Source organism: Hibiscus syriacus, unplaced genomic scaffold (assembly GCF_006381635.1).
Source record: "Hibiscus syriacus cultivar Baekdansim isolate YM2019G1 unplaced genomic scaffold, ASM638163v2 tig00111708_pilon, whole genome shotgun sequence".
NCBI classification, from domain to species: Eukaryota; Viridiplantae; Streptophyta; class Magnoliopsida; order Malvales; family Malvaceae; genus Hibiscus; species Hibiscus syriacus.
This window is the reverse complement of record NW_024063159.1, coordinates 2,007,224-2,034,001: the sequence shown is the minus strand read 5'-3', so window position 1 is coordinate 2,034,001 and position 26,778 is coordinate 2,007,224. Positions and strand designations below refer to the sequence as shown.

The 26,778-nt window shown below is 32.0% G+C and overlaps 2 protein-coding genes, 1 long non-coding RNA gene and 1 pseudogene across 3 annotated transcripts; 3 read left to right on the top strand and 1 right to left on the bottom strand.

The window, feature by feature from the left end:
* The first annotated feature begins 950 nt into the window (after nt 1–950).
* LOC120167973 lies at nt 951–5,962 on the top strand (annotated as a pseudogene).
* Nucleotides 5,963–9,967: 4,005 nt separating this feature from the next.
* Nucleotides 9,968–10,573, top strand: LOC120168011. Its single transcript, XR_005520094.1, has 3 exons — nt 9,968–10,034; nt 10,223–10,278; nt 10,361–10,573. It is a non-coding gene; the product is annotated as an uncharacterized LOC120168011 (long non-coding RNA).
* Nucleotides 10,574–12,475: 1,902 nt separating this feature from the next.
* LOC120168018 (THUMP domain-containing protein 1-like) lies at nt 12,476–16,099 on the top strand. The gene is made up of 7 exons (XM_039176886.1): nt 12,476–12,578; nt 12,682–12,801; nt 13,204–13,650; nt 14,270–14,409; nt 14,512–14,632; nt 15,633–15,773; nt 15,888–16,099. Exons 1-7 carry the CDS (start codon nt 12,522–12,524, stop codon nt 15,969–15,971), a joined length of 1,110 nt encoding a protein of 369 aa, XP_039032817.1. The 5' UTR covers nt 12,476–12,521; the 3' UTR covers nt 15,972–16,099.
* Nucleotides 16,100–16,310: 211 nt separating this feature from the next.
* LOC120168017 (BTB/POZ domain-containing protein At1g30440-like) lies at nt 16,311–20,989 on the bottom strand. Its single transcript, XM_039176885.1, has 4 exons — nt 20,373–20,989; nt 19,138–19,207; nt 17,560–18,789; nt 16,311–17,126 (listed from the first exon to the last, which is right to left on the bottom strand). The coding sequence occupies exons 1-4, from the start codon at nt 20,429–20,431 to the stop codon at nt 16,575–16,577; spliced, it is 1,911 nt and encodes a 636-aa protein (XP_039032816.1). The 5' UTR covers nt 20,432–20,989; the 3' UTR covers nt 16,311–16,574.
* Nucleotides 20,990–26,778: the final 5,789 nt, after the last annotated feature.

The following is a 26,778-nucleotide window of genomic DNA, read 5'->3' as shown; positions in this document are numbered from 1 at the left end:
TACTTCCGTCCAGTCTACAAGGTGCAAATATTGAAACACACTTTATTATCACTTTATCAGAAAATGTGTTAGATCTGTAATATTGGAAAAAAGTGTATCTGACATGTAATTATCGGCGAAAGAGAGTAGAGATGAAGCCCGCTATCGTTTCACTAAAAACCCTAAACAACCATTTCTAGGAAATGCTCACGTACGACAGCCTTAATATACGACTAAAAAAGACGTTACATGTTTTGTTATTATTTAATTAGCAAACCCGATAAAAAATTACCAGAAACATTATTATTTCTATCGATTTTGTTATTATTGGGCGTTTTACCAGATTTGGTAAAGCACTATTGATTTTGTTATTTTTTCTACCGTTATGTTATTATTGGACATTTTACCGAAAATGTTAAAAAATTGTTGTTTTAGGTAAAAATAATAATTTTTTAGGTAATTTTTACCAGTTTGGTTACTTAAATAATAACGAAACCGGTAGCGCCTTATTTTAAGGTGTTGCACTGTATAACTTCCCGCCATTTCTTTCTTTATCTAATTTTCTTTTTCATTTTTATTGGGAAGTTCTACAGTGCGACACCCTTAATATACAATTAAAAAAACGTTATCGGTTTTGTTATTATTTAAATAACAAAACTGGTAAAAAAATTACTTAAAGCATTATTATTTATACATAAAACGTCAATGTTTTTTAATATTTCTTGTAAAGTGTCCAACAATAACAAAATCGATAGAAAAAATAACAAAACCGATAATGCTTTACTGATTTTGTTAACAAAACTAATAAAACACCTAATAATAATAAAAATAATAAAAATAATAATTTTTTTGATAATTTTTTATTAATTTATTAATTAAATAATAATAAAACCGAAGTTTTTTTTAATCATTTCCCATTTTTATTAGTCTCTTCGGGAAAGAAGAAGAAAGACAAACTTCGTAAAGCCAACCCCTCTCTCCCCCGCCTCTAAACGCCACTTCCTTTTACTCTCTCTTTCTTCCTTCTACTGTCTCCTCTTCAACTGAACCCAAAAAAACGAAACTTCAGTCTCTCAAACAATAAACAAAACCGAACAAAGACCAAACTGGAAAAAAAATATCCCCATGGATCTTTACGATACGACCAACGTTTTATTCAGAAAAATCAAGAGTTTAGACCCAGAAAATGCTTCGAAAATCATGGGTTACATCCTTATCCAGGACTTGCCTGACAGGGATTTGTTGCGTTTGGCCTTTGGCCCTGAAACCCTTTTGCAGTCCCTTGTGTTCAAGGCTAAAGCTTACTTGGGACTTTCTTCGAGCACTTTCTCTACTCCCTTGAACCCGATCTCAAGACCCAACAGCTCCAACTCCAACAATTTACAAAACCCACTCCCTCCATCTTCTCCTGGTTTCATTCCACGAAATGGGTTCTTGGAATTTTCGAAGAAGGCGCCTTCTTGGTCTCCTGCTAGTTGCCCAAAGTCGAGTCCTTTTCTCTCTTATGAAAATATCCGCTCTGGGTCTCTCTTAGTTCCTTCGAGGACCGGGGATAGCAACACTGATTTCATCGATGAGAACCAAATGAGTGATTATTTTTCTTTCTTGAACGATTCTTCATCTAAGAACGAGGACTTGTTGGTCATAGGAAGAGTTTTCTGCAAGATGATGTGTTTTCGGGACAGCCGAAGAAGCCGGTGGATTTGGTGATCTTGTGGGTGGTTACAAGCCTTGTCTTATTTTGCTAGAGGGTTTTTGTAAAATGGTGATAACTGTAAGTTTCACATGCTTGGTGGTTTAAGTGATAATGTTGACGTCACTGGTGCCATTGTTGGTTCACCTAGTAAAATGGACCTTCTTTATCGTCAACATGAGGAAGTTATGAGAGTGAGAGCTGCTGCTCATCAACATCAGCAAAGGCTGGCCGCTGCTCAGTTGATGGCTGGTGCTTCTTCTCCCTTGCATTGCCAAAAAAACACAAATTTCCTCTTGCAACAACAAGCTGATGCCCAAAGGTATGTTAAATAGTTTCCATTTTCGTTTCCTGCTGTCTTTCGTAGTCTTGATGCTATGGATAGTTTCTTTTAGTCCGTTTTTATTTATTTGTACACTTATTGGTTGAATAACAGAAACATCTATTTGGCTTGTGTTTTTATTTTTGATGCTGAGATTCATGAAGTTCATTAAACTTGAGTTTAGCTCATCAGTGGGATTTAATTTATAAGAAAATTGGTGGTGGAATAGTTAGTTAAAAGAACCATGGCATGGCATTGGAGTATGGCCTATTATGCTGAATTTATGTTCTTTTCCATTTGGCATACTGTTATGTTGCAGAGCTGCTGCATTGATGGTTGGTGAGGAAATTTGCAAGTTTGCTCAAGGCCGAGCCGAGAGGAATGGTTTTTTCGCAATGGGATTGGCTGAGAAGCCTAACTCGGCTTCAAAACAGATTTACCTGACTTTTCCAGCTGATAGTAGTTTTAAAGATGAAGATGTTTCAAGCTACTTCAGGTATATTTTTCACTTCTAAATGGTCTGACATTTCCTCCTCTGTTTATACATGCAGTTTGTGGTTTATAACAAGTTTCCATGCACGTTGTTGAGGGGGGAGCTACATTTTGAATAATTTGCTTACCCACTATATATTTAGTTTTGATGTTGTAGTTTAGACTTTAGATTAAATTGTCGATAGTGCTTGTTATGATAAAAGGGTTTTACAAATGACCAGAGACATATTTCAACGAGATTCACATTTTCATTCTTTGCGTTCTTATATAATATATTTACTGGTGGCTAAAATGTCTTCAACAGCAGGCCACTTAAAACTACTCATGTTAATTTAGGCAATACTTAATTTTTTTTTTGTTTCTACATTAGTGCTTGAGGATGTAGGGGAAATTAAAGGATTGAGTAGTTTCTTCTTCTTTAGTTGAAAGAGTAAATATGGGTTATGATATTTAGACATATGTTCAATCAGTCCTCTTGCTCCAGTGAGTCATTAATTGTTCATCAAAGTTAATTTTAAATAATGTATAAAGGAGCTACATGCGCATTTTACCTCTGTAAATATCCCAGGAAAACATTTCATTAGAAAACTTGTCTGTTCTTATGAAAAAAGAAAAGGTGTGTGCTTCTGGTGTTCTTTGTGGAGTTGGTTAAACCAGCAAGTATGCTGTATGATAAGGCTTGTGACGGTGAATGGGAAAAATTGATGTTTTGTGGATTGAAAAGGGATTATTGCTGTATATGTATGCTTACAGAAGAAAGTGAGGTGGCAATTTATATGGGAGTCTGAATTCTGTAATTTGAAATTTTGAATACAAAGGTTTTATTGCTATACTGTAGATATATGATTTTAACATTCCTAACGGATGTATAATATTGTGTTTATTATAAGAGAATACAATTTTGAGCAAAAGAGGCGTTGCTTATACACCCACCTTTGTTTAGCCAAGGCTTCCACTAAATGTATGTTGCCATTATTTGCTTGATTTGTTTTTACGCGAAATTCTAGAAAGGAGCTACCGAAGAGTGGTTTTCTTTGTTATGAGTAGTAAGGTTTATGAATTTCTTAAATTCCAAGTTTGGGAATTCACTTTAGCGTTCATGTATCTTTAAGCTTGTTTGGACCAGTGCAAGATGTGAGGATCCCCTACCAGCAAAAACGAATGTTTGGTTTTGTTACTTTTGTCCATCCGGAGACTGTGAAGCTCATTTTGTCCAGAGGAAATCCCCATTTCATTTGTGATTCACGTGTGCTTGTTAAGCCATACAAGGAAAAAGGAAAAGTTCCTGAGAAGTATGATATCTTCTCTTGTTTGTTTCTTTATCTTACAGTTTGTCCTTCCTGTGCATTGATTTTGTAACCATTAATGGAGCAATTGCAGGAGGCAACACCTGCAACAACAATTTGAGATGGGGAACTTTTTCTCCTTGTTCAAGCCCTTCTGGGCTTGATTCTAGAGAGCCATATGACCTTCATGCTGGTAAGAAAACAAACAATCAGGGCTCTTTGTTGGGTCTTTTGCATTAAATGATACATGCAAAAACAAAATGCTTAAAATGCCTTCTTCTCTTGTTTTATTTTACGTTTTAGATTGTGGGGTTCTCAATTTCTGTTTATTTACAGGGGCAAAGATGCTGTACAATGCACAGGAGATGATGTTGAGAAGAGAATTGGAAGAGCAAGCTGATCTCCAGCAAGCTATCGAACTGCAAAGGAGAAGGTTCATGAACTTGCAACTTCCGGACTTCAAGAATGACGGTATTCATCATCACCAACGAAGCCTATCCGTTGGTGCTTCTATTTCCTTGCCCGCATATTCTCATGCAGGTCAAAATGTTGATCCATCTGACAACATTAAACAAGAAGTCTTGGAAGGTTTGCTAAACAGCCTAAATTCTATGATCATTATATTTTTGTTGGATTTGTGAGTACTGTGCGGATATGTTTCCCGTCTCTCGTGTTCAAAAAAGAAAATAAAATCAAAATCGGTAGTGCAATATGTTTCGATTTGTCAAATCAAGGAATGGAAGATAAATAAGTGATGTGAAATTTATATCACATCTTGTGGCAGTCAATGGTGATAATACAGCTGTTGTTTCCTCGATCGTTAATGCTTCTGAGGTGGAGGAAGTGGAATCAGCTCTTGTTCAAAATGCCGGAGTTGGAAATAGCCAAGAGCATCCCAGTCCCAAAGGGTATAATGTCGCTTTTACGCGGAACTTATTCTGACATTTAGATAAAATTTCGAACAAGTACGGATGCCATATTTTGTATTTTTTTGTTGGAATTCTTCTAGGCTATTCTAAAGTTGATTGACATCTAGTTGTTTTTCTCACTTATTTAACCTACATTTCTTGAATATGCCATGAGAGCAGTGTTGAGCATGCACTTCCTGATAGCACTTTTGCTTCCCCTAATAAATCTACTGAAAATCACCTCCCCGAGCAGCCGGCTTCGATGGGATCAAAGGAAAGTTCTGCTTCATGTGCTGCTTCATCTTCTGATGATCCATTACGGCACATCACTTCCACCAGCGGCACAACCTCTGTTTAAGTTATCGTCTGCGTAATGCCAAGGTATTATCATTGTCTTAACATTGATGTAACTTGATATCTGCTGTCACAATTACCAGATTAAAAGGTATTTGTTCTCAGGTTTTATGATGGGCATGAAAAGCTAATGAACCTTAGGAAATAAAGGTAAGCATGCTTGGAACTCGGAAACGAGTTATCGATAATTTATGAACTCATTTGAATCAAATGACATCCTTCTAATGTTTGGATATGATAATTTACAAGTGCAGAAAAGTAGAGAAGCATATACTAGAAGAAATCCCCTAGATGTGTATAGTCAGAATTCATATACTGAAGAGTAGATCTTAGAGAATATCTCAACAACATCATCGTCATCTTCTTCTTCAATACAACACCACTAACAGCAAATGCATATTGGAACCGAGTTTCGAGCGAGCTTAGGGCTTTTCGCTTTTCTCCTTTCATTTGTAGGTTTATGTATCCCAACAGACAAAATCAGAAAACCAAAGACTCACTGTGTCATCATATCTATGCATCTTCTTTCACCTTATGTATTCCAACAGACATTGATGCCTGAAATGTGTAACATTTAACTTGAAACAGCAGTTGCTTGGAAGTTTGTAAAAATGTCTTGCCATTAGTTTTAGTTTTGCAACTTAAGAAGATGATGGGGTTTGGTGATTTGATATAAATTTATATTTAATATGTCAGCTTTTATCAGTAGTAGTTATGAATAATATATTTTGTTTTCAGGTTTCTTGCTGCCATTGAAGTGAAGAATGTTGGGTATATCCATAGGAAAGCTGGTAAAAAAAAGCTCATCTTTTTACTATAATGCACACACGCATCTATGAATAATAATAGGTCCGCATGATATTGAAGGGTTGTGCCTTTTTCTTGCTCTCATCACATGGGGGGGGGGACTGATATTACTACAAAATGAAGTCAGGGTGTCAGGCAAGCATTTCTTGTCTTGTTTTTAATATCTAAATGTTTTAGAATTAATTACTTCACACATTCTTAAATTATGATTTTCCTTTTTAATTAATGTCTAAAGTTTTAAATATTTTAATATTATTTTTAGATTATAATTTTTATTTTAAATTAATCTTTAAATTTTTGAACATATATTTTTTTTAATGAAAGAGGGCTTAAAAACAAATACGAATATTAATTTCTAAAATAGGGAGGGCCATTAAGGTCCCTGTCAAGCAAATTGACAACTCCATAGGGGGTCGAAAGGATAGAGGTAACCCTATCGATGGAGGCATCTTTGTCAAAAAAATCAGCAGGGAAGTTTGCTTCGCGACGAATCAAGTTAAATTCAACGAAACATGCCTTGGAAGTAAATTGGGATATAGCTCGGACAAGAGCGAGAGGGCTCAATGGGCAGTAGGCGACGTAACAAGTTTGATTGCTTCCTCAGTCAGTTTGACATTGTAACCACTCGAAACCGGTAGTCCACGCAATACGTAAGCCTTCCAATATACTCCAAAGGTCGGCATGGAGAGGATGGGAAACTCCAACATATTTATTAAACCCAACCAGCCAGTTGCCTTGACAGGCTCGAATAAGACCTCTAGCTGAAACTATAAAAGGAGCAGAAACGGATCCATCTGTGTTGAGAGTGACCCATCTTGTAGGAGCAGGATTCCATCGGACTACCTCTTGTATAGTAGAAGGCGGCAAACAAGAACCAAGTTGCTGGTGATTCTTCTGAAAGTAAGTAGCCCAAGATTTGCTTTGATCTAGAAGTGTTTTGTTCGATGTGGTTTGTCCCGAGAAAATCGTGGACATTCGACATTCGAGGAGAATGTTTGCTTTGAATGTTTGAACATACATTTTTAAATAAAACGAAATATTAAATCTATTTTAAACATTATTAGTTTAAATTTAAATAAAATAATAAACTCATATATTTAGATAAAAAAATTACTGACTTTTAAAATTTAACAATAAAATCATCTTAAATAATGATTCAAGGTACACATTCAAAGAAGTTGCTTTCCAATAACAAGTCATTTTCCACTTAGTGCAATCATTCTTATTGATTAAACCCTCACCTCATATTACTCTCGTTTGATACGAAAACGAGTTGGGTTTGGATTTTTTTTTTTGGATAACACAAACTATTTTGAATTATTGTTTTACGTAATGAAAATATTTAAAAAAATGATCATAAATTTATATAATTACTGTTGGATTTTCTTCATCTTTTGTACTTTAATTTCATATAATTATCCTAATTTATTTAAATTGATTTTTTTAACAATATTTGTTTATTTCTTGTACTTGTAATGTCCTCAAACTTAGAATTGTACGCAAAGCAATAAGTAAAAAGTAAAAATTGTCTTACATAATTGCCTAATAATTACATAGGGTGTGCAAGTAGTTGTGATTCAGAAATTTGAGATTATAAGGCCAAAGTCGAATCTTACCACTGTCATTTTTTGTGGACAATATGTAAATTTCTATGTAAACCACAATAGAATCTTAGGTATGTCCTGACCCTGGACTATAGGAGCCACCTCAGACCTAAATTTTTTGTTATCCAAAAACATAATTGCCTAATAATTTAACTACTTAAAAATTCTATTATAAGATTATTTGTAATATTAGATGCAATTCATAATAGTTAGTAATTTAAATAAGTTTGTATTATAGAATTATCTTGCGTAAATAATTTATGTTAGGAATATTATGTATTTTAAACTTCGAAAATGAGACAATTTGTCTTGTCTATAGAGTAAATTGACTCTCAAGTAGAGGCAGGTATATTATTTGAGTCTGATAATATATTGGACTGAACCGCAAGATGCATTAATATTAAATTCACTTATAATGTTTAAATATATTCACCTTACCTCTACGTAAATTTAGAACTATGTATTGATGACTCGCAAGATAATAAATTGATGATTGATATGTTTTTTAATTAATATGTGTAAATATAAGGTAATATCTGTTCAAAGATAAATTTTCAACCTTTTGACATTGAACGCTCACACCCCTAGCATCTATGGTGCTCGAACCTGCGTCCTCAAGGAATAACAATAATTCCTTTACTACATAAGTCACTTGATTCGTGTAATGATTGATATGTTGAATATACGTGAACGACATTATTTCACCGAAAGCTCAAAGGATCGTATTACATCTTATAGACGTGGTTATTCAAATTCGGGATCTCTAGGGAAAAACATTTTTTACCAATGAGGTTGTTAAATGAGTTCATATGTTATTTAATCAGTTCCTTCTTCAATTAAAGCTTATGGCATCCTTTTCCTACCTATTTTTCAGTTGCATGGAGGGCACGCTAATATTCAAAGTAGGTTTGGTGCAGGTTATTTTATCGGGTGTAGGCAACACCCAAGGTGCAAGTAAGTATGGAGTAGTACGATAATTTCTGGATTATGATACATACACACGATACTTTGAACGCTCGTACTCTTGAAATAAATGCTCAGGTTCGTTTTTGAGATTTTGGTGGCCCTGGGCGAACTAAAAAACTAGGCCTCTAATTAGAGGTTTAAGTTACAATTTGTATTTGTGTCTTTGTTCACGTTTTTTTTATCGTTATTGTGAACATAACAGATGAATTGTGGTCACTGCAAGTATCGTGGATGTGAATTTTTAATAACATATACTATTGTGGACGTAACGATTGTTGATATTATAGTTTTAGACAATGTCGTTACCACTTCATAACAGTCATTGTTGTGGTTACATACCATTATTTAAGTAACTGTCATAATAATAAGTGTTGAAAAAAATAAAATTTTAAAGGTATCTTCATAATAATAAGTATTGAAAAAATAGTCCCTAATAACAAATATTAAAAAAAGATAAATTTTAATAGTATGTTCATAATAAAAAATATTAAAAAATTGAAAATCCAATAATAAAAATACTAAAAAAATTAGATTCATAAAAACAAATAAATATTAGAAAAAAATTGAATTTTAAAAGTATGCCCCTAATAAAAAAATATTGAAAAAATTAGACCCCTAATAATAAATTTTAGAAAAAAAATATTGACAAAAAATTGGACACTTATACAAATATTAGAAAAAATAAATTATAAAAATAAGTCTCCAATAATAAATATTAAAAATAAGCCTATAATAATAAATATTAGGGAAAAATTGAAACCATAATAATAAGTATTTCAAACAATTGAGCCTTATTATACATTATAAAAATTCTGGCACTGGGCAGGTACCCTCCTGTCCAGGCTCAAATATAACACTGTACGCGGTGCCAAACTTGATATTTCAAGAGATAACAATAAATCTATTAAATTATACGTAGATTTGAATAGGAAGTGCAATCGCACACATGCACCTCCCACGCTCCCAAGGTCCGTCCCTGTGGACGATGAGGATGAATAAATTGTAATTTATTGCATTGTAGTATTAGTTAGGCGAAAAACTGCATTACGAGTAGGTGTTTTTGATGATGGAAATTTTGTAAATCGAAAATGAACGAGTGAAGTTTGTCCGTGACTCTCCTTGAGGTTTCAGTTCACAGACTGCTAACAAACCTCTTTCCTTGTGTTGAAACATAATTTCATTCAGGTCCAAATAGCTTCCCAAAAAGGGTATACCATTTACCAGAAAAAAGCCAAAACAGAAACAGAAAAAGCAGAAAAGACCGCCATGATTGATTGCTCCTTTTTCCATGATATCATCATCGTCACCATGGCTTGGAACACATGAAACCAAATATTCTGATTCTTTCCGTTATGTAGTACCGGAGAAAAAGTGCATGTGAGCAGCAGAAAGACAAGAGACTTCCACTACCAGGGGCTTAGCAAATCTCTGTCCCCAGAGATTCTTACGGCCTTTGATTTTGTTTCCATCAATGGAAATATGCCCTTTTTTTTCTCATTTTCCATATAGGCTCCCGTCCTTTGTCACTATTAAGCTTTAAACACACAAACATATAGGTAAGTTCTTCCATTGTTGCATCAACTGCATTTCACTGTGAGGTGTGACCACCAACAGCAGAAAAAGGTTAGCGTTTTCTAGCATGGCATAGGAGCTTTCTATTTATCTTTTTTGTTTCATTCATCAAGCTTAAAACAAGATGTCCAATGGTGGGTTTGAAGTAGTTTATAACCTGTTTGAGTTAATAAGATTCACTGTGTCTAGCAACAACAGTAAAAAGAATTTACAGTCATATACTTTTTTTATTATTTCAGGAATCTGGAAAAACTCATGGAAGGCAGCAGTGGCAGCTCTTGTAACCCTCCAGCAGGTACCAAATTCAGATTTTTTTTTTGTTAATTAAACTTATATTAAAGCTGTTTATACAGTTAATTAAAAGTTAAAAGCTTTAGGCAAAGCAGCAATATCAGAGTTGGAAACACTGCAGAAACAGTACGAGGAGAAACGAGTGAAGATCCAAGAGCTCCATAAACAAATCGAAATCGCAAAGCTTCTATTGGAGGAGGAGAAGAAGAAGTAGGAAATACCAGATGAGAAAAAAAAGAAGCTTTCAATGAACTGTGCCGGAAATACACCAGTCTGAGAGAGGAATATATTGCACTGTCAAGGGGACCATAAATATTTCTTCACTGTATCGTTCTCTGTTTAACTACACCGGTTGGCAATGATTTTGCTATATCTATATGATATTACTCCTTCATCTTTAATTAATTTCTACAACCACGTTCTAAAATCTATTGATGAACTAATTTGAAACTCATACAGCAAAGGTTTAATATAGGGACGAGTACAGGGACGAACGTAAAATTTTATGTTAGGAGGCGAATTTAAATTTAGGAGGGGCGAACTAATTTCACGGGTGAAAATAAATTTTCAATAAAAAATACATAGAAAAAATCTAAAATATATGATAATTTTTAATTTTTAGCGAGACGACTGCCTCCACCCTAACCTCGGTCTATCCCTGGATGAGGACAATCCTCCCAATATAATTTGCACGATTTGCAAATGCCAAAATTCAATTATGTGACTTTATTTTAGATATTTTTTTGAATTTTTAATTGATAATGTATTTTCACTCTTATAATTTTATATAATCTCCCTTTCTAAAATTTTTATAATTGGCCCCTAATTTCGTCCCTAAAAATCATATATTATAGTCTATATGAAAATTCGAAGGGTTTATATATTGTGCCAAAAGAAGATTAAAACCTTAGTATACAAAAAAAGAAGAAGGAAGTTACATGCCTGTGACTAATTAGTTTTAATTAATTAAAACATATCCTGAGCAAATTACAAAACAAAGTTGTTTCACCATCCCATATAAGCTTATAACGCATTGGAATGTGATGTGTTTTTATCATATGTGGTACTAGAAAAATGTTATTTTGATAATTAATTGAAAATAAATATTAGTTTAATATTTAAATTTTTATGGTGATATGAATAAATTAACCTAAAATATTATAGATGATGATTTTCATATTTGTATGTATTTTTTTAGGGTTAAGATCCACTTACACTGTATAAAACTAATAAAATTTATACATGTTTATAATCATTAGATTTAAATAAATAAATAGTTTAAATTTAATTAAAATTTATAACTCATAAATAAATATTTATTTAACTCACAGTAAAATAATATTTTCTCTTTTACAATTAAACTTTAGGATCCAGGGTATATGATTTAAGCTTAAGGGTTTAAGATTTATGATTTGAGATTTAGGGTTTAGAGTTTAAGATTGAGGTTTGGATAAAAAGAGATATTATTTTACAGTGAATTAAAATATATGTATTTACGAGTTATAAATTTTAATTAAATCTAAGACATTTATTTATTTAAATCCAATAGCTATAAATTAATGTAAAACTTATTAGTATTAAAGAGTGTAACCGAATCATGTCATATATATATGGTATGTGATATCTTATATATTTATGATTAAAAAATTTAAAATTTAATAAACAATAAAATATTGAATAAATTTATCTAATTTTAATAATATATGAATATTGACATCTAATATATTAATTTATAATATACATGTAATTTTTACCAAATATAATAAGTATAAAAAAGGTTAATTGCTTCAAAAATGTTTTATCCTAATTTTTAAATAAGCATTATTGTTTATGAATCTATTTTTCAAATACAATATTTTTATTTTGTTTAAATGAAAAATTAAATATTTAAACTATTTTTTTTAATTTAACGGAGAAAATGAAGAATGAGTTTTAGATTAATAGAAATGGTGGGGGAAAAAGGTAAATAGATTTTAGATTTGCTATGTTATTTTATTAATAAATATTATTTTATTATTTTTTAATTTTCATTTAAAACAAAACATCATTTAAAAATATAATTTAAATAAATCTTTTAATAAAAAAGTCAATTTTAAATACTTGTTTTTTACTTAAACATTCTTTTATATAAGCCGGGTTTTGGACTCGTTCCGAACCGGTCTTTTAAAAGTAGAAATCTCATTTGAACAAAACTGAGAACTATAATCAAACCCCGAGTCGGAAGTACGGAAACACTTAAAAGCTTCAATGGCTACCGAAAACAAAGCCAAAGGCAAGAAGAGGAAGCAGTATCTTCCCTATAATGTTAGCCCAAGCTCTCTCTCTTTTTGTTTTTCACCCTATATTTTCACGAGGTTTTTTTTTTGTATTTCTTCAATTTATTATTATTTTTGTTTTCGGAAAATAGAAAGCAGTTAAAAAGAAAGGGGCATACCCATTAAGGCCTGGTATTCAAGGTCTCTTTATCACTTGTGACGGTGGAAGAGAACGACAGGCTGCTCATGAAGCTATCAATGTTATTGATTCTGTATGTTTTTTTTCCTGTTCTTTCTATATTTCTTATTTTTGAAGTTTATTGTGGAAGCCTTTTCTGTTTTTGTTATTGAACTTCATTTCGGGTCATTAATTGATGATTTTCCATTTGGGTATTTCTTTGTTTCCCCCTTTCTTCCAAACGGTGTATTGTTTAGTTTTATAATTGCTCTCTTTTTAGCAGGGGTGGGTTATGCCAAATTAAAATCAGCTAAAACTTTGATTTTGACAGAAAATGTTAAGCTGAATCTTATAATCACATTAACTTCTTTTAATTTATAAATTATAGACTTGATATGTGATAACAGTTGTGACATTGCTCTTTAAGCCTGCATCTTTTCCTTATCTTTACTGTGTTCATGATTCATTAACTTCTGCTTATTTTATTTCCCTGCAGTTTTTCGAAGAGCTAGTCAATGGAAAGGATTTTGAAGAGGAACCTGCAGTGCTACCAAATAAGCCTCTAAATAAAAAGATTACTTTCTCATATAGTGATGAAGAGGAGGGTGATGGCGATGAAAGAGAGGAGGAAGGGCAAGAGGAAGTTATTAAATCAGAATCAGATGCTAGTAGAGAAAATGAAGCTAGTCAAGAATGTGTAACCAATAAAGATCTGGATCATCCGAATTCAGATGATGTGTGCCATGGAAAGATAGCAGAAGAGACCAATAATGCTCAGATGGATGGGGCAAATATTGAAAATCAACTAGGTAAATCGGAGGAGCCACCAGCAAAGAAACAATGCCTTGAAACAGATAAATCAAAGAGTGCAACCAGTGGAGAAGATAAATCTATTGATAAGCTTATTGAAGATGAACTCAATGAGCTTGGAGATAAGAGTAAGGTTACTAAGATATGACTGCTAAAGTTTGTAATTGATTTTGCAGATTAATGGATGCCAGAAAGAGGAGAAATACCTTTTTGGCCATAAGTTATGTTTTTGGCGTCTTGCATGGAATTGAAAGAATTAAGGCAATTATATGATTATTGAAAAAGAAAATGAAATAAATTTAAAAGTGCTTATACTATATTTTTCTTGGAAGTTTTATTTGAATTTAACATAGTATCTTTAACAGAAAATTCTTAATTGAAACTTTCACGTATTTTCTTTATGCAAGATGGAAGTAGCCCAAATGGGGTTGTTCTTTCTTTGTTACATTGAGCTTTGCCTACAAAAAATAAGACCCACTAACTCGTTGTATTTAGTCTATCAACCTTGTACATAGTTCATCTGATTCTTTTATTTGTTTAGAGATAATTATTCATAACTTTTTGTTTATTACTTTCACCTTCCATATTCAGTTTCCGTTTTAGTGCTGAATTTGTGAAGTTTTTCTTATGCAATTACTTTTTGTCATCTCTTGTAAACCAATGGGTGATGCTGACCATTATTACATTTTCTTTTTTTCTTTCCAATTATTTTTTTACTTGAACCTTTTTTCCCCTTTGCATACTGTTCGAAGAGGCTGTTCTTCAACCTTGATTCAGGCTGTAATGGTGTTGTCTTTGTCCAAATGCGGAAGAGAGATGGAATTCCTGGTCCCAAAGATATCGCACAGTGTATGATGACGTCTGCTGCATCAACAAGGAAGCACATGTCGAGGTTCTTTATACACTTGCATGTTATGTTACATAAACGAAGCACATGCACATAAGAAATGTTGTATTGGTAGTAGCAAGCTAAAATCATACTGTTTCTTTGTAGGTTCATTTTAAGAGTCTTACCTATTGAAGTAGCATGCTATTCTTCAGAAGAGGAAATTACAAGAGCAATGAAGCCTCTCATCGAGCAGTATTTTCCAGTGGAGACACAGAATCATAGGAAGGTATGAAATAGATGAATCCCATTCTTTTTGTTTTGGTTTTCAAGTGATGAAATATGCTATAGTGCTTCTAAGGGCTAGCTTTTTCATAAAATACAAGGACATATATTAAAATCAAGTTGATAGAATCAATAGGATGGAAAAGGTGCATGGATTTAACTTGCTTTCTATAAACATTTTTGTATTTGTACAAAAAGAAATTGTGTTTTAAGTGTTCTTTAAGCATCTCTGTTGTTTGTCTCTGGTTGATACCATTCAGACATGAATCAAATTTAGATTTGACACAATCCAAATGACTTGTACACATGCTACACGATTTAAAGCCGCAACTTCTATTTTAGCTCAAGGTGGTTCACCGAAATGAGAGGTTTTTCTTAGGCAAATGACAATTTGAACCTATCAAACCTTTTAAATACATGTAGTAGCCTGCCAAGTGAATTTTCACTAGTATTGATTTGACGGGAAATTGAAATGTTCTTAGAAATTGTAAGATTGACAACCATGGCTTTAAATCAGTGTTTGATCCTTTACAGTGTTCTTGGACCATTTGCTTGTTGCCAGATCCATATAAGATAGCCCTCAAGTTATCCATAAAGGAAGCAGTCAGTTCATGACAAGACATTCAATTCATGATTTACTTCGATATATAAAAGAATAATCTTTCTACATATTTGAATGCCTTCATTTAGTTTGCAAGATAGCTAACTCGGACCTATATTTAGATGATTTATTTACTGTGATGTTAATGTTTGAGTGGTCAAATATTGTTCATATTAGATTTGGACCTGCCCCCTTAAAGGAGGGTTGGCTTGGGGGACTTTAACATCTTTTTCCCTCTTATCATGAAAATGCATTTATAGAGTGGAAGAAGTATAAATATCATCTCAGTATACTTGCCTGTTTTGTTTTGTCTTGTCTTGTCAAGGACCCTACATGACCAAAACATTTACATCATCCTTTTGGTTTCATCAGATTGAAATGTATTATATGTTTTTCACTGCAGTTTGCTGTTCTATACGAGGCGCGTGCAAATTCTGTTATTGACAGGATGAAAATCATAAATTCGGTTGTGAAGTCTGTACCTGCGCCACACAAAGTTGATCTTAGCAATCCTGACACGACTATTGTAGTTGAAATTGTGAAGGTGAGTACAATATTTCTTGGCTAGAATAAGAACTCATTTTTGGCAAATTTGCTCTTTACAATATCACTTAATCCAGCCTACATTTCACTATGTAATTTTTCTTTCCGGTTTCAGACAATCTGCTTGATTGGGGTTGTGGAGAAGTACAAGGAGCTGGCAAAATATAACCTGAGGCAACTTACATCACCAAAGCAATAGAGAATAGGGATGCCGGTTCCATTGATGGAGCTTCAAGCAGCACTTAGAAACACTTGTTAGCTAGCTTTTCTGCATTGTCAAAATTTGGAAGGAAAATTCATACAAGGAATCTAGGTGTCTTTTATTTTTTATTTTTGATAGAAAGGTGTCTTTTATTAAAAATAAGTGGGTTTTGAATAACCTTTTATTTCGATTCCCTGGTATTAGAGAGTCTATCTATTAATGTCCTTTAAATTATTAAAAATATTTTACTGAAACATGTAAGCCTGTTATTTATCCGTGATAACGATCATCTTTATTTCAGTGGTGTTTAATAATCTGAGATTATACATGCGTATAAAGGGAAACAGTACATGAATGAAACAAATTGAATTACACTTTCACCATCATCTCCATCTGGCACATAATTCAGAATCTGGAGACCAAATGGGTGTTTTTTAAAAGGAAAAGTAAAATGGGATATGGTACACAGTTACAGGGGGTCAAAGGTGGGAAGCTTGGTTTATAACAAAGTTTAGAAGTACAACTAAACAACAACAATAACAATGACTACCAAAAGGATCAGAATGATGAATACAAGAAACTTCATTGTGATTGATTGTATTAGTCATCTTTACTCGAGTACTTTTTGTGCTCAACTTTCATTTCCTGCACTTTCTCAATCTTTCCATTTCCATTCTTCTGGTTGCTTATAGAATTCTCCTGTGCACTGCACATTTGAGACTTCAACTTGAATCCGAATTTCTTCGATACAGTACCCCAAGTGCTTGAAGGGCCCTTCCCCCGACCTAGCTTCTCTATTTCTTGCGTCATGTTTGAACATTCTTTCTCAAGCTCGGAAACCCGCATTCTCATATTATCCATGCCTACCTTCAAAACCTGATTTTCTCTCACAGTTGAGGTCCACCCTCCATCAGTTGAACCTGCAAACCCGTTTCTTAACTGTCGTGATCCATCAATATTATCTGAAACCAAAAAGCAACCGGCAATTGAAGTCCTAAGCTGAACCTGCTCGAAGAACAAGACTTGGACAACTATTCTCAGTGGCAGTCTCTCGTTTTGTGCAGCATGGGTACAGGCTTCCAAGGAGAGCTTCTGGCAGTCCATCAGCCGGCATAGTTGTTCTCTTTCGGATTCCAACAACCATGGGTGTGACTGCAAGTTTAATAAGCATAGGAGAAAGTGAAACAAGTTCAAAAAATAATTGTAGCAATCAAGCGTTTCATGCTTTCTTTCTTGTACCCTTCTTTAAGATGAAACTATTGATTTTAAGAACAGGACAATTTTAAGCTCCCTACTAATCAACTTATATAAGATTTAGCTTTCTGGCTGGCTAACTTTGTTTCGAGCAGACGAGAGAAGCAACTTACTTTAAAAATGCCAAATAAAAGTATCCAGTAAAAGAACCAATGACAGAAACAACTTAAAAGGGACTCTATGCTCAACTTGGATAGATATTAAAACATATGACTAGCGTTTGGGCACAATTGCAGAGTTCTTGGATTAGTGAACTAGTTCTGGTAATATTGCAGTATAAAAAACTGAAGAAAACAATGTAACTAGCAATCATGTGCAGTAAGGATAGTACCTTGAGATAAATGTCTATGGCACGATAAAGACCATCGTCTAATGGCCGGGCATATTCAGGAACTGATGCAGCAAGAGCCTGGAACTTGGGGAGCTTCAAATTAACATCAGGGGCAACTTCCGCAAGGTACCCATCAATTAGCTTGGCTACCATCGTAATGGGTGTTAATGACGGCGAGCCAATAATCTGGCCATCATCAGCCGAGCATGGAGTGGCACCACCAATGATTTGGTCCATGGCAAGAAAATGCTCAAGAATTCGCTGCACGCAGTCCACGTTGTAAAGTGTTTCCATGGAATAAGAGAAATTAGGCATCAGTAGGTCTTCCAGAGTTGCTTTATCAAGCTGCAACCCAATCCTTTTCTCAAAGTTAGATATACAAGAGGGGCTTGCTCGAATAATCATGGCTGTCCGAAGCAGTCCAAACAAAAACTTGGTTGAGACAAGACCTTTTTTAATAGGAAGCAACCTATCAATCTCCTCCAGCAAAATTTTTTGATCTTCTTCAGATAGAGGAGCCCCCAAGGCCACAGGTGCAAGAGAGGCACTCGAGTTAGAATCCTTAGCACCCTGACGCCTGATCAAACCAGGTAGGTACTTTTTTGCATAAAAAGTGAGTGAGCCGGCAATTATCTCCTCTCTGATACCACAAGACTCCATGGCTGAAATCAATCTCTTATAGAGAGGTAAACTTAAACTTGATGCATCCTCATACCACCAATCCAAACTTGTATTTTTTGGTTTGGCCCCAGTACTTATCCCATTCCACAACACACTTCCACCAGGGCTCTGCATTGGACCACTTTGTTCCATCATGGGCCACCCGAATAAGTTGGGGTCAGTAGATGCCTTTGTGGCTAACAATTCGATGCACCTTTTAGTAATATTCAGTTTGTCAGCATAAGAGATAATATCATCACATGTTTGAAGTGCTCTTAGAGAATCTTTCCAATTCCGGAGGACTACTTGATTAAGAAAGGTTTCAGTCTGTACAATAAGATTGCCTTCCCCATATTCCTCAGTCATTTCTAGATGATCAGCAGCACATAGAAGGTACACAACATTTGAGGCAGTGAGTTCATGTTTCACTCCATAGCAGAACTTCGCAACAAGTTCAAAAGTTTTGGCCCCTCCGGGAATGTCAGAGATGCATATAAAACACTTTTCTTCTTCGTCAGATGCTTCTGCGATTAATCTTTCCATAACACCACTTCTTGAGAGTAAAGGGAACTGCACCAAATGATAGTTAAGAAGAGTAAGAACCTTAAAATGTATAGTTATTTGATTAGACACTTCAATTCACCATGCATCGCACCGGATGCAAGTTCATGCGAAGGACTTTACCGCTCTTTGTTGAAAGGAAAAGACTTGAGAAATTGGAAAAGCAACACACTGCAACTCAATAGATGAGGTCTTAGAAAGATGGTGCGGGGCACAAGAAAGGATTTTCTATCTTTATTTTGCAAAAATCCATAAAAATGAGTGGAAAGACTTTATAAACATATAATTTCAGAAAAGTTTAACAAGTAAAAGGGGAAAAGCAATCAGAATGAAGTATATACATGAAGGGAAAATTACCTTGTGAAGATGAAAGGACATTTCTCCAATTTCAACAACAATGTCACTAGGAAGTCCAGTTGTACAGAACCTATAATATAACATGCATATTAAGCTTAACACAGAGAAATATAACAAGATTTTCACATGCTTCGGGATATGCAGGGTGCTTAGAATCAAAACCAAAGAAGCTTGGCCCCATGTTAAAAGGTAATCTTATTATACAAAAAATCATTGTAAATAAAAACAAACAATAGTATGAAATGGTTCCATCTATTATACGGATGAAACATTAATAACCCAATCTTAGTGGGCATGCACATCACTTTTCAAGACTCATCCTTCTCATCCAAATGCTGGGATTCCACATTTGCAATCACTACGATACGAAACATTACCACATTCTCATTTTGTTTGATTCCATCAGCGCTAAGTGTTAACAAGCTTCCAATATTGATCAAAATTGTCATATTTGTTGAAAAGGAATGTGGGGAAAATGGATTATCTTATTTAACCTAAGTACTATTAAACTAAACACAATGTTAAACCAGTCTAACCTGGTAATAGTAAGCATAAGATATATAAACAAAAGGTTCAGCACAGGTTCAAGGTCTCCTAACAGATGGGCATCCCCCCTTCTGTTTTGATTGTTTAACCACAAATCCACATGACAACTTCAGTCATAACTTAAAGTGCTTAAGCATGAACCGTATCATTCTTATATTCAGTATATCGGTAACAAAAGATTGGTGATTCAGACTATAAAGAGTCAAAATAAATTGTTCTTAAGTTTCGAGTTGATTGATGATGGATAAGCTACTCCTCTCCTGTAAATTGAAGCTTTAATAAAGTGCATTACTTCAACTTCATCCAAAACCAAAGAGCAATGGAACAACGTCTATTTACCAAATACTAACCTCACAGAGTTTAAAGAGCAACTGACTGAATCACTAAGCAATTAAGTGATTGTAGCATGAAAACTTTAGTTTCAGACATAGGAATATGAAACCTAAACTTAGTTTGGTCGCTCAAATCCACAACCATAGCATGCATATTTGTATGTCTCTTGATCCATATGCACCCAAATTGATACATTAAAGTAAGTCCAAAAAAATTAACAAAAACTAAAAGTTAAAATGAAAGAGCAAGACCAAAACAAAGTAAAGCAACACATCATCTCACAATAGTCAATGACAGAACAAATGTAGGCAGAAGTAGATAGAGATGTAATATAATTGCAGGGACCAGTTACGTACCAAGCCTGCCCTTGCCTCTGAAAGGCATCAGTTTTGGATCCAAGTTTCATGCAAGCCATTTTCTCAAAGCAAGGCACTTTCTAAATCTAAAACGAAGACCCAGTTTTACATTAACCCTCACACCCAAAAAAAAACACAGCAACCTCAAGTGATTAAGCCAGCTCGTTCTCAAAAGGTCAGACCTTGAGAATTACCCCAAATATAGCTTCTTCTTCAACATGTAAAACAACGAAAACCCACTAAATATTTCAGGAAAAAAACTTGCTTTAAATCCATCAAATCCATCACCAGATTCATTCCACATACCCCATTGAGAAAAACCACCAAATCATTGCCAAAAACAAGAGAATCTCCAAATCAGACACCAAAGTAAATTAATCCGCTTAGGTCAACCCCTCCAAAAAAACAAAACCCCAACAGCCCAAAATGAATAATAAAAGCCCCTGAAAACACTCACCAAGAAAATTCCGAAGTTTTGGAAACAACGGAGCAAAAACTACTACTCAATGCCCCTTTAGAATACATTAAAGCGAAAAAGAAAAGCTCTGTGAGTTACTGTTTTTTTTTAATCGGTTATACCCCATGGAAATGATAATAATTCATTGCCTTTGAATAATGATGATTGTATTACTATACACGGGGACGTAACGAGAATCCCACAGCAACTGGCCAATATGGAAGCTTTAATTTTTAATTAAGGGTAAATTACATCGTTCCTCCCTCTACTTTAATCTCTCTCCTGTTTTTACTAAACTTTTAATTTTTTAATTTGATCACTGAACTTTACAAATTGAATCATTTTGCTCACTCCTCTATTTTCTCCCTAATGGATGATTTTTTATTATCAGTTAATATAAAATAATTAAAAAATAAAATAAAAATATAAGGTGGTTAGATGTCATCGTCGACTATCGTCGACAGCTGTAGATGGTGGTCGTTTGGTCCCAAAATGGGATGGATCGCTTCGTCTCGACGCTGTGAGTTCGAATCTAACCTCTATTTTTTGGAAGTTACTCTGAAGTCCATAAATTTGAGATTAAAAGTGAGGATATCAAAATATTTCATCCCAAAATCATGAGTTTTGAGAAATAGAGAAGAGAAGAAAAAATGGTAAATTATACCATGAGTCATTAAACTTTACTCTATATCATATTTTACTCAAAAAACGATGTTATTTTAGAGTATATTTGAGTTTTTCAAAACATCATTTTGATTCATGTGGCACATCATAACGCCTTTAAAAAGTTAATGGTGGAGTGAGCAAAATGATTCAATCTGTAAAGTTTAGCGAGCAAAATTAGAAAAATTAAAAGTTTGGTGAGCAAAATAGGAGATAGTAAAGTAGATTGAAGAAACGTGTAATTTACCCTTTAATTAATTAAAAAAATAAGTACTTTATCAGTTTAATTTATCAATTTTAAACAATGACCGAGTGCATACAAAAGCCAAAAAGATCATGAAAGCACAGCAACATATGTGGCCGAGCAGAGTACCAAAACCTCCTTCACGCTCGCATGCTTCCACGTGGGACCTTTGCCTTCGCCTTAAAACTCACTCTTTGTTTTTTAACTCAGGACCCAATGTTCGAGTAAGACGTGGGACAATAGTCAAATTTTGGTTTTGGTTCTTCTACTGTTTTTTAAATTTATGATTTAGTCCCTATATATTAGTTTAAGTATCTCATTATTTAGTTCAAATTAATAATACCATCAATGGTTTTTTTTATTAACTTTCCTTAAAAATAACCCAAATTTCAAGGGTTGCTTTGCTTCAACATTTTGAGTTTGAATTTGATCATTTTTATCGAAACTTGTTTGAAGTCTACGAATTAGAGATCGAAAGTGAAAAAGTCGAAATGTTTCAGTCGAGATTCACAAGTTTGTAGACATTTTTCGATTAAACAATCACCAAACTCGGACTCAAGGGTCAAGACGAACCGACTTATGAAATTTGGGATCGAACAACCACCATATGTGACAATCGATGGTGGCCAACGATAGCGTCCTGACACCTTCTATTTTTATTTTATATTTTAAATTATTTTATATCAAATATTAATAAAAATACTAAGTTATATAAAAATAATAATAAAATAATTCAAATGATCAAAACATGAGTAATTTGAAAGTTCAGTAATTAAATTATAAAAATTAAAAATACAATAAGTAAGATAGGAGAAAGAGTAAAGTTCAATGTGGAATGATCTATTTTACACAATAATTTATGTTGAATTAAAAATAGTATTTTAAAAATAAAATACACAACATTGTATAAATAAAAAATATCATGCACAAAAATTAAAAAAATAATTTAATAAAAATAAAGATACAAGTAAATATTATTGTTGGTGATGAATAAGAATCATCATCAATAATAATATAATAATGAAACATGACAACTCATTGAAAATTAATTTCAATATAACTCAAACATATTATACCTAGAATTAATACAAACATTTGTACAGCTAGGCCATGTGGATCCCTTGTCTATCTTTCGCATTAACATTGAAGTTCTAAATTCCTATTAATTAATGAATTAATTAAGTAGTCAACACACCTAATTCAGATAATTAATAAAAATTGTTTACAATCATCTTATTGATAATCATAATATCTTAAAATTTAATTAAATATTTTTTTATCAAATTATCTTTTTTACTTATATAATTCTATATGAGTAGTTAATGACTTGAAAATTGAAATTAACCTTTGAGAAATTACTTTAACCTTTATTATTACTATTATTTTTTTATTAAGTTAAGGTATTATAAAGTAATATTTATTCTAAATACTCTCAATTATTTGACAATGAACGTTCAATCACCCTGCTACAGTCGCTGGTACTCGAACTCGTATCCTCTAAGAACAACAACGATTCCTTTTGTCACTGCGGTAAGTTGGTTCGTATTATTACTATTATTTTTAAAATTTTAAGTGATTAACTATCCACATAGGATTCCAGGGAAAATAAATTGTCCACTTAGGTGCTTTGTTTACTTAGAATATTATTACAAGCTATGTATGAAAAATAAATATTTTCATATTATTCACACCGGCTCATAAACCAAAAGAAATTATTATATTTAAAAAATGATTAAAATGAAATAAAAAAAGTATGAATAGAAAATAGTAAATAAAAAAAGAAAAATTATTTTCATCATCTTTAATTTAGAGCACTCCCAAAAAAAAAACTTTAATTGGTGAACCAAGTGGTCCAAATATGGTCCTTTTCCTAACTATGAGGGGATGTTTCGGGTGCCGCACCTTAATATATGTCTAAGGAAAGGTGTTACCGAAAATATTATTTTTTTTAATATTTTCGATAAAACACTATCTAAAATATTATTTTTCTAGTGAAATATTAATATTGGACGTTACTTAAAACCTTATTTTTTACTAGAAATATTAATATTGGGCGCTATGTAAAATATTATTTTTTCTACCGATTTTAAATAGTAAAATTAACATTTGGAATAAAAATAATATTTTAGACAGTATTTTATCAAAAATGTTAAAAAAATAATAATATTTTTAATAATATATTTTTTTAATAGTATATTAAGCCTACATAACTATCGAAGAGGGGGTGTCTGATCCTTAATGAGCTTTGCTGGGATGTGACTTAATGCTGCCATAAAGAATTTATGGGTGCTTTTATGTGATAATATAATGACTTTCAAGTAGGTCCTTGTTAGGGACGGAATTAAAATTAAAATTTGAGAGTGTTAAATTATTTTATATTATTTAAATTTAAAAATTGAAAGAAATAAAAGTTTAATTTGATTAATATATAAATTTAAAAGGATTTAAAATATTATTATATCAATAAATTTTGAAGGGACAATAGCCCTAATCCTTAATAGATTTGTCCATGATCCTTATGAGACTTGACAATGATTATATATTAAGCATGTCAATTCACGAGAAATATAATTATCTGAATTAATTAAACGATTTTAGTGATAAAAATGATGTTCTTTTTAAATATTTCAGGTTCGAACGGTTACATTTACAAGATGTATATGTGTTGTTACCAATAATTAAAAACATTCTTAACATATAGTATATTGTATTCGTTCGAAACAAATAAAAATAAATTATCTTGAATCCTAAATGAAACACATGAAATTAAAATATATAAAATTTAAATTTTATATATCAAACCCAAAACTCTAGACTTCCTAAAATTGAAACTCTAATTTAAAATTACTCTTTAATTTATTCGGCCTATATATTATATAAAATTTTAAAAGTATTATTAATTAGTCCATTGCATTATTCTGAATGATAAAAAAAAACTATTTTAAATACAATATTGTATTGATGTATACAGTTATTCATACTTTTAGGAACAACAATTTTTTAATTAAGACGATGTGTTTATAAACTAATATATGTTCTATACACTCTCAACTATTTAATAATGAACTCTTAATCACTCTACTAATGTTATTGGTATTCGAACTCATGATCTTTAGTAACAACAACGTTTTCTCAACCGCTGAAGTAAGTTGATTCGTACAAATTTATAACAGAATTAAATTAAAGCAAGACAAAAGAGCGATATGAATTAATAATATATATATATTGCCTTTTAGGAAACGAACTTCAATCCTCGAAGCCCCTTGTGCTTAACATCTTTGAGAATAACTAAATATAAAATTGTTCACGAACCATGTGAAGGTGAAACTATATATTATAAACTAAAATCATTTGAAAAAAAACTATTTATTTATGTAATGGGTTTATAAATTAAATTCTTGTTCAGTTTTTTTGTTTAACTCATTTATTGATCTAATAATATTTTTAAAAAAGATATTAATAATATGTCTCATATCAGTGTTGCATTTATTAAATCAAGCGATAAAAATTTGATATCCTTTTAATAATATTATGAATTCAAACATTATGAATGAGAAATACAATATTAAAAGATTTTGATTCTCAAAACAAAATTTGTCTCGACTTAATTTCAACTTTTATTAAGTCTTATCGACTATCTAACAACAATATCGAATAAAAAATTATTGATATTTTCAATAAATTATCATTCTCTTAGTCTCTAAACATCATACATAAAATTGAATATTTAAACCCGAAATAGTGATATAATTAGTGATGATAATATAATTAGTGATGATAATATAATTAGTGATTATAAAGTAGCATCTGTTCTAAATACTATCGATCATTAAAAAATGAACGCTCAAGACGTCGCTGGTCCTTGAACCATGATCTTTAAGAATAACAACATTTCCTTTACAAAGTAACATCTGTTCTAAATACTCTCAACCATTTGAAAACAAACACTCAATCGCTCGCCATATTGCAGTCATTGGTCGTTGAACCCATGACCTCTAAGAATAACAACGATTTTTTAACCACTAAGATAAGTTGATTCACATTTATTGTTTTATTTTCAACAAAAATAAAAGGATAACTTATTTCAAAACTACACATTTTAAAAATAAAAATAATTTAACATTTTTAAATTTGAAATGGCTCTATTTTACTTTCGAATTATATTTATTTATTTTTACTTTAATGTTTAAATTATTATTATTAGTAAAGTTCGTGATACGTTTTAAGGTATCACAAATTCATTTTTTTTGGTTAATATTGTTACAAAAATTAGATTAAAGATATAAAATAATAATGTGTAAACTACACATCAGTACCTAAACTACGAGTTTGTTTTGTTTTAGTGCCTAAATTTTCATTTGTTTCAAAATCATGCCTAGCATTTATTTTTTGTTTCGTTTTGGTACCTCGTCGTTAAAAATTTAACGAAATTGTTGTATGTGATACCTTTTTATGGGTGAATTGCATAATTCATCACTCAATTATCTTTTTTGGTCATTGAAGTTTACTTTTTTTAATTTAATTACTTAACTTTTAAATTACTCCTAGTTTAATCACTCTAGCTTTTAAATTTACTTTTTTATAATTTTATTATATATTAATAAAATATTAATAAAATTATAATGTCACAAAAATTCTTAATAAAATAAATTAGTGTGATTAAAGCAGAAACAATTTGAAAGTTGAGTAGTTAAATTAAAAGTTTTTAAACTTTAGTGACAAAAATAAGGGTTAGAAGATAATTGAGTGATGAATAATATAATTTATATAAATCTATATTTCTATATAGTATTATTAAGATATATAATATTATTAAGAATAATATTATATATTTTATTATTATAATATTCTTATTATACATATTATTTATATATTATTATTTAAATAATATTTAAATTAAATAATATTGAAAGATTTAAAGTATTATATATTATTTTTAATTATGAAAAATATTATTTAGAAATAAAGGATCAAGCTTCATTTCCTTTTTTTTTAAAAAAAAGAGCCGGGGGTGGGCGCCTATAGGTTTGAATCATTTATAA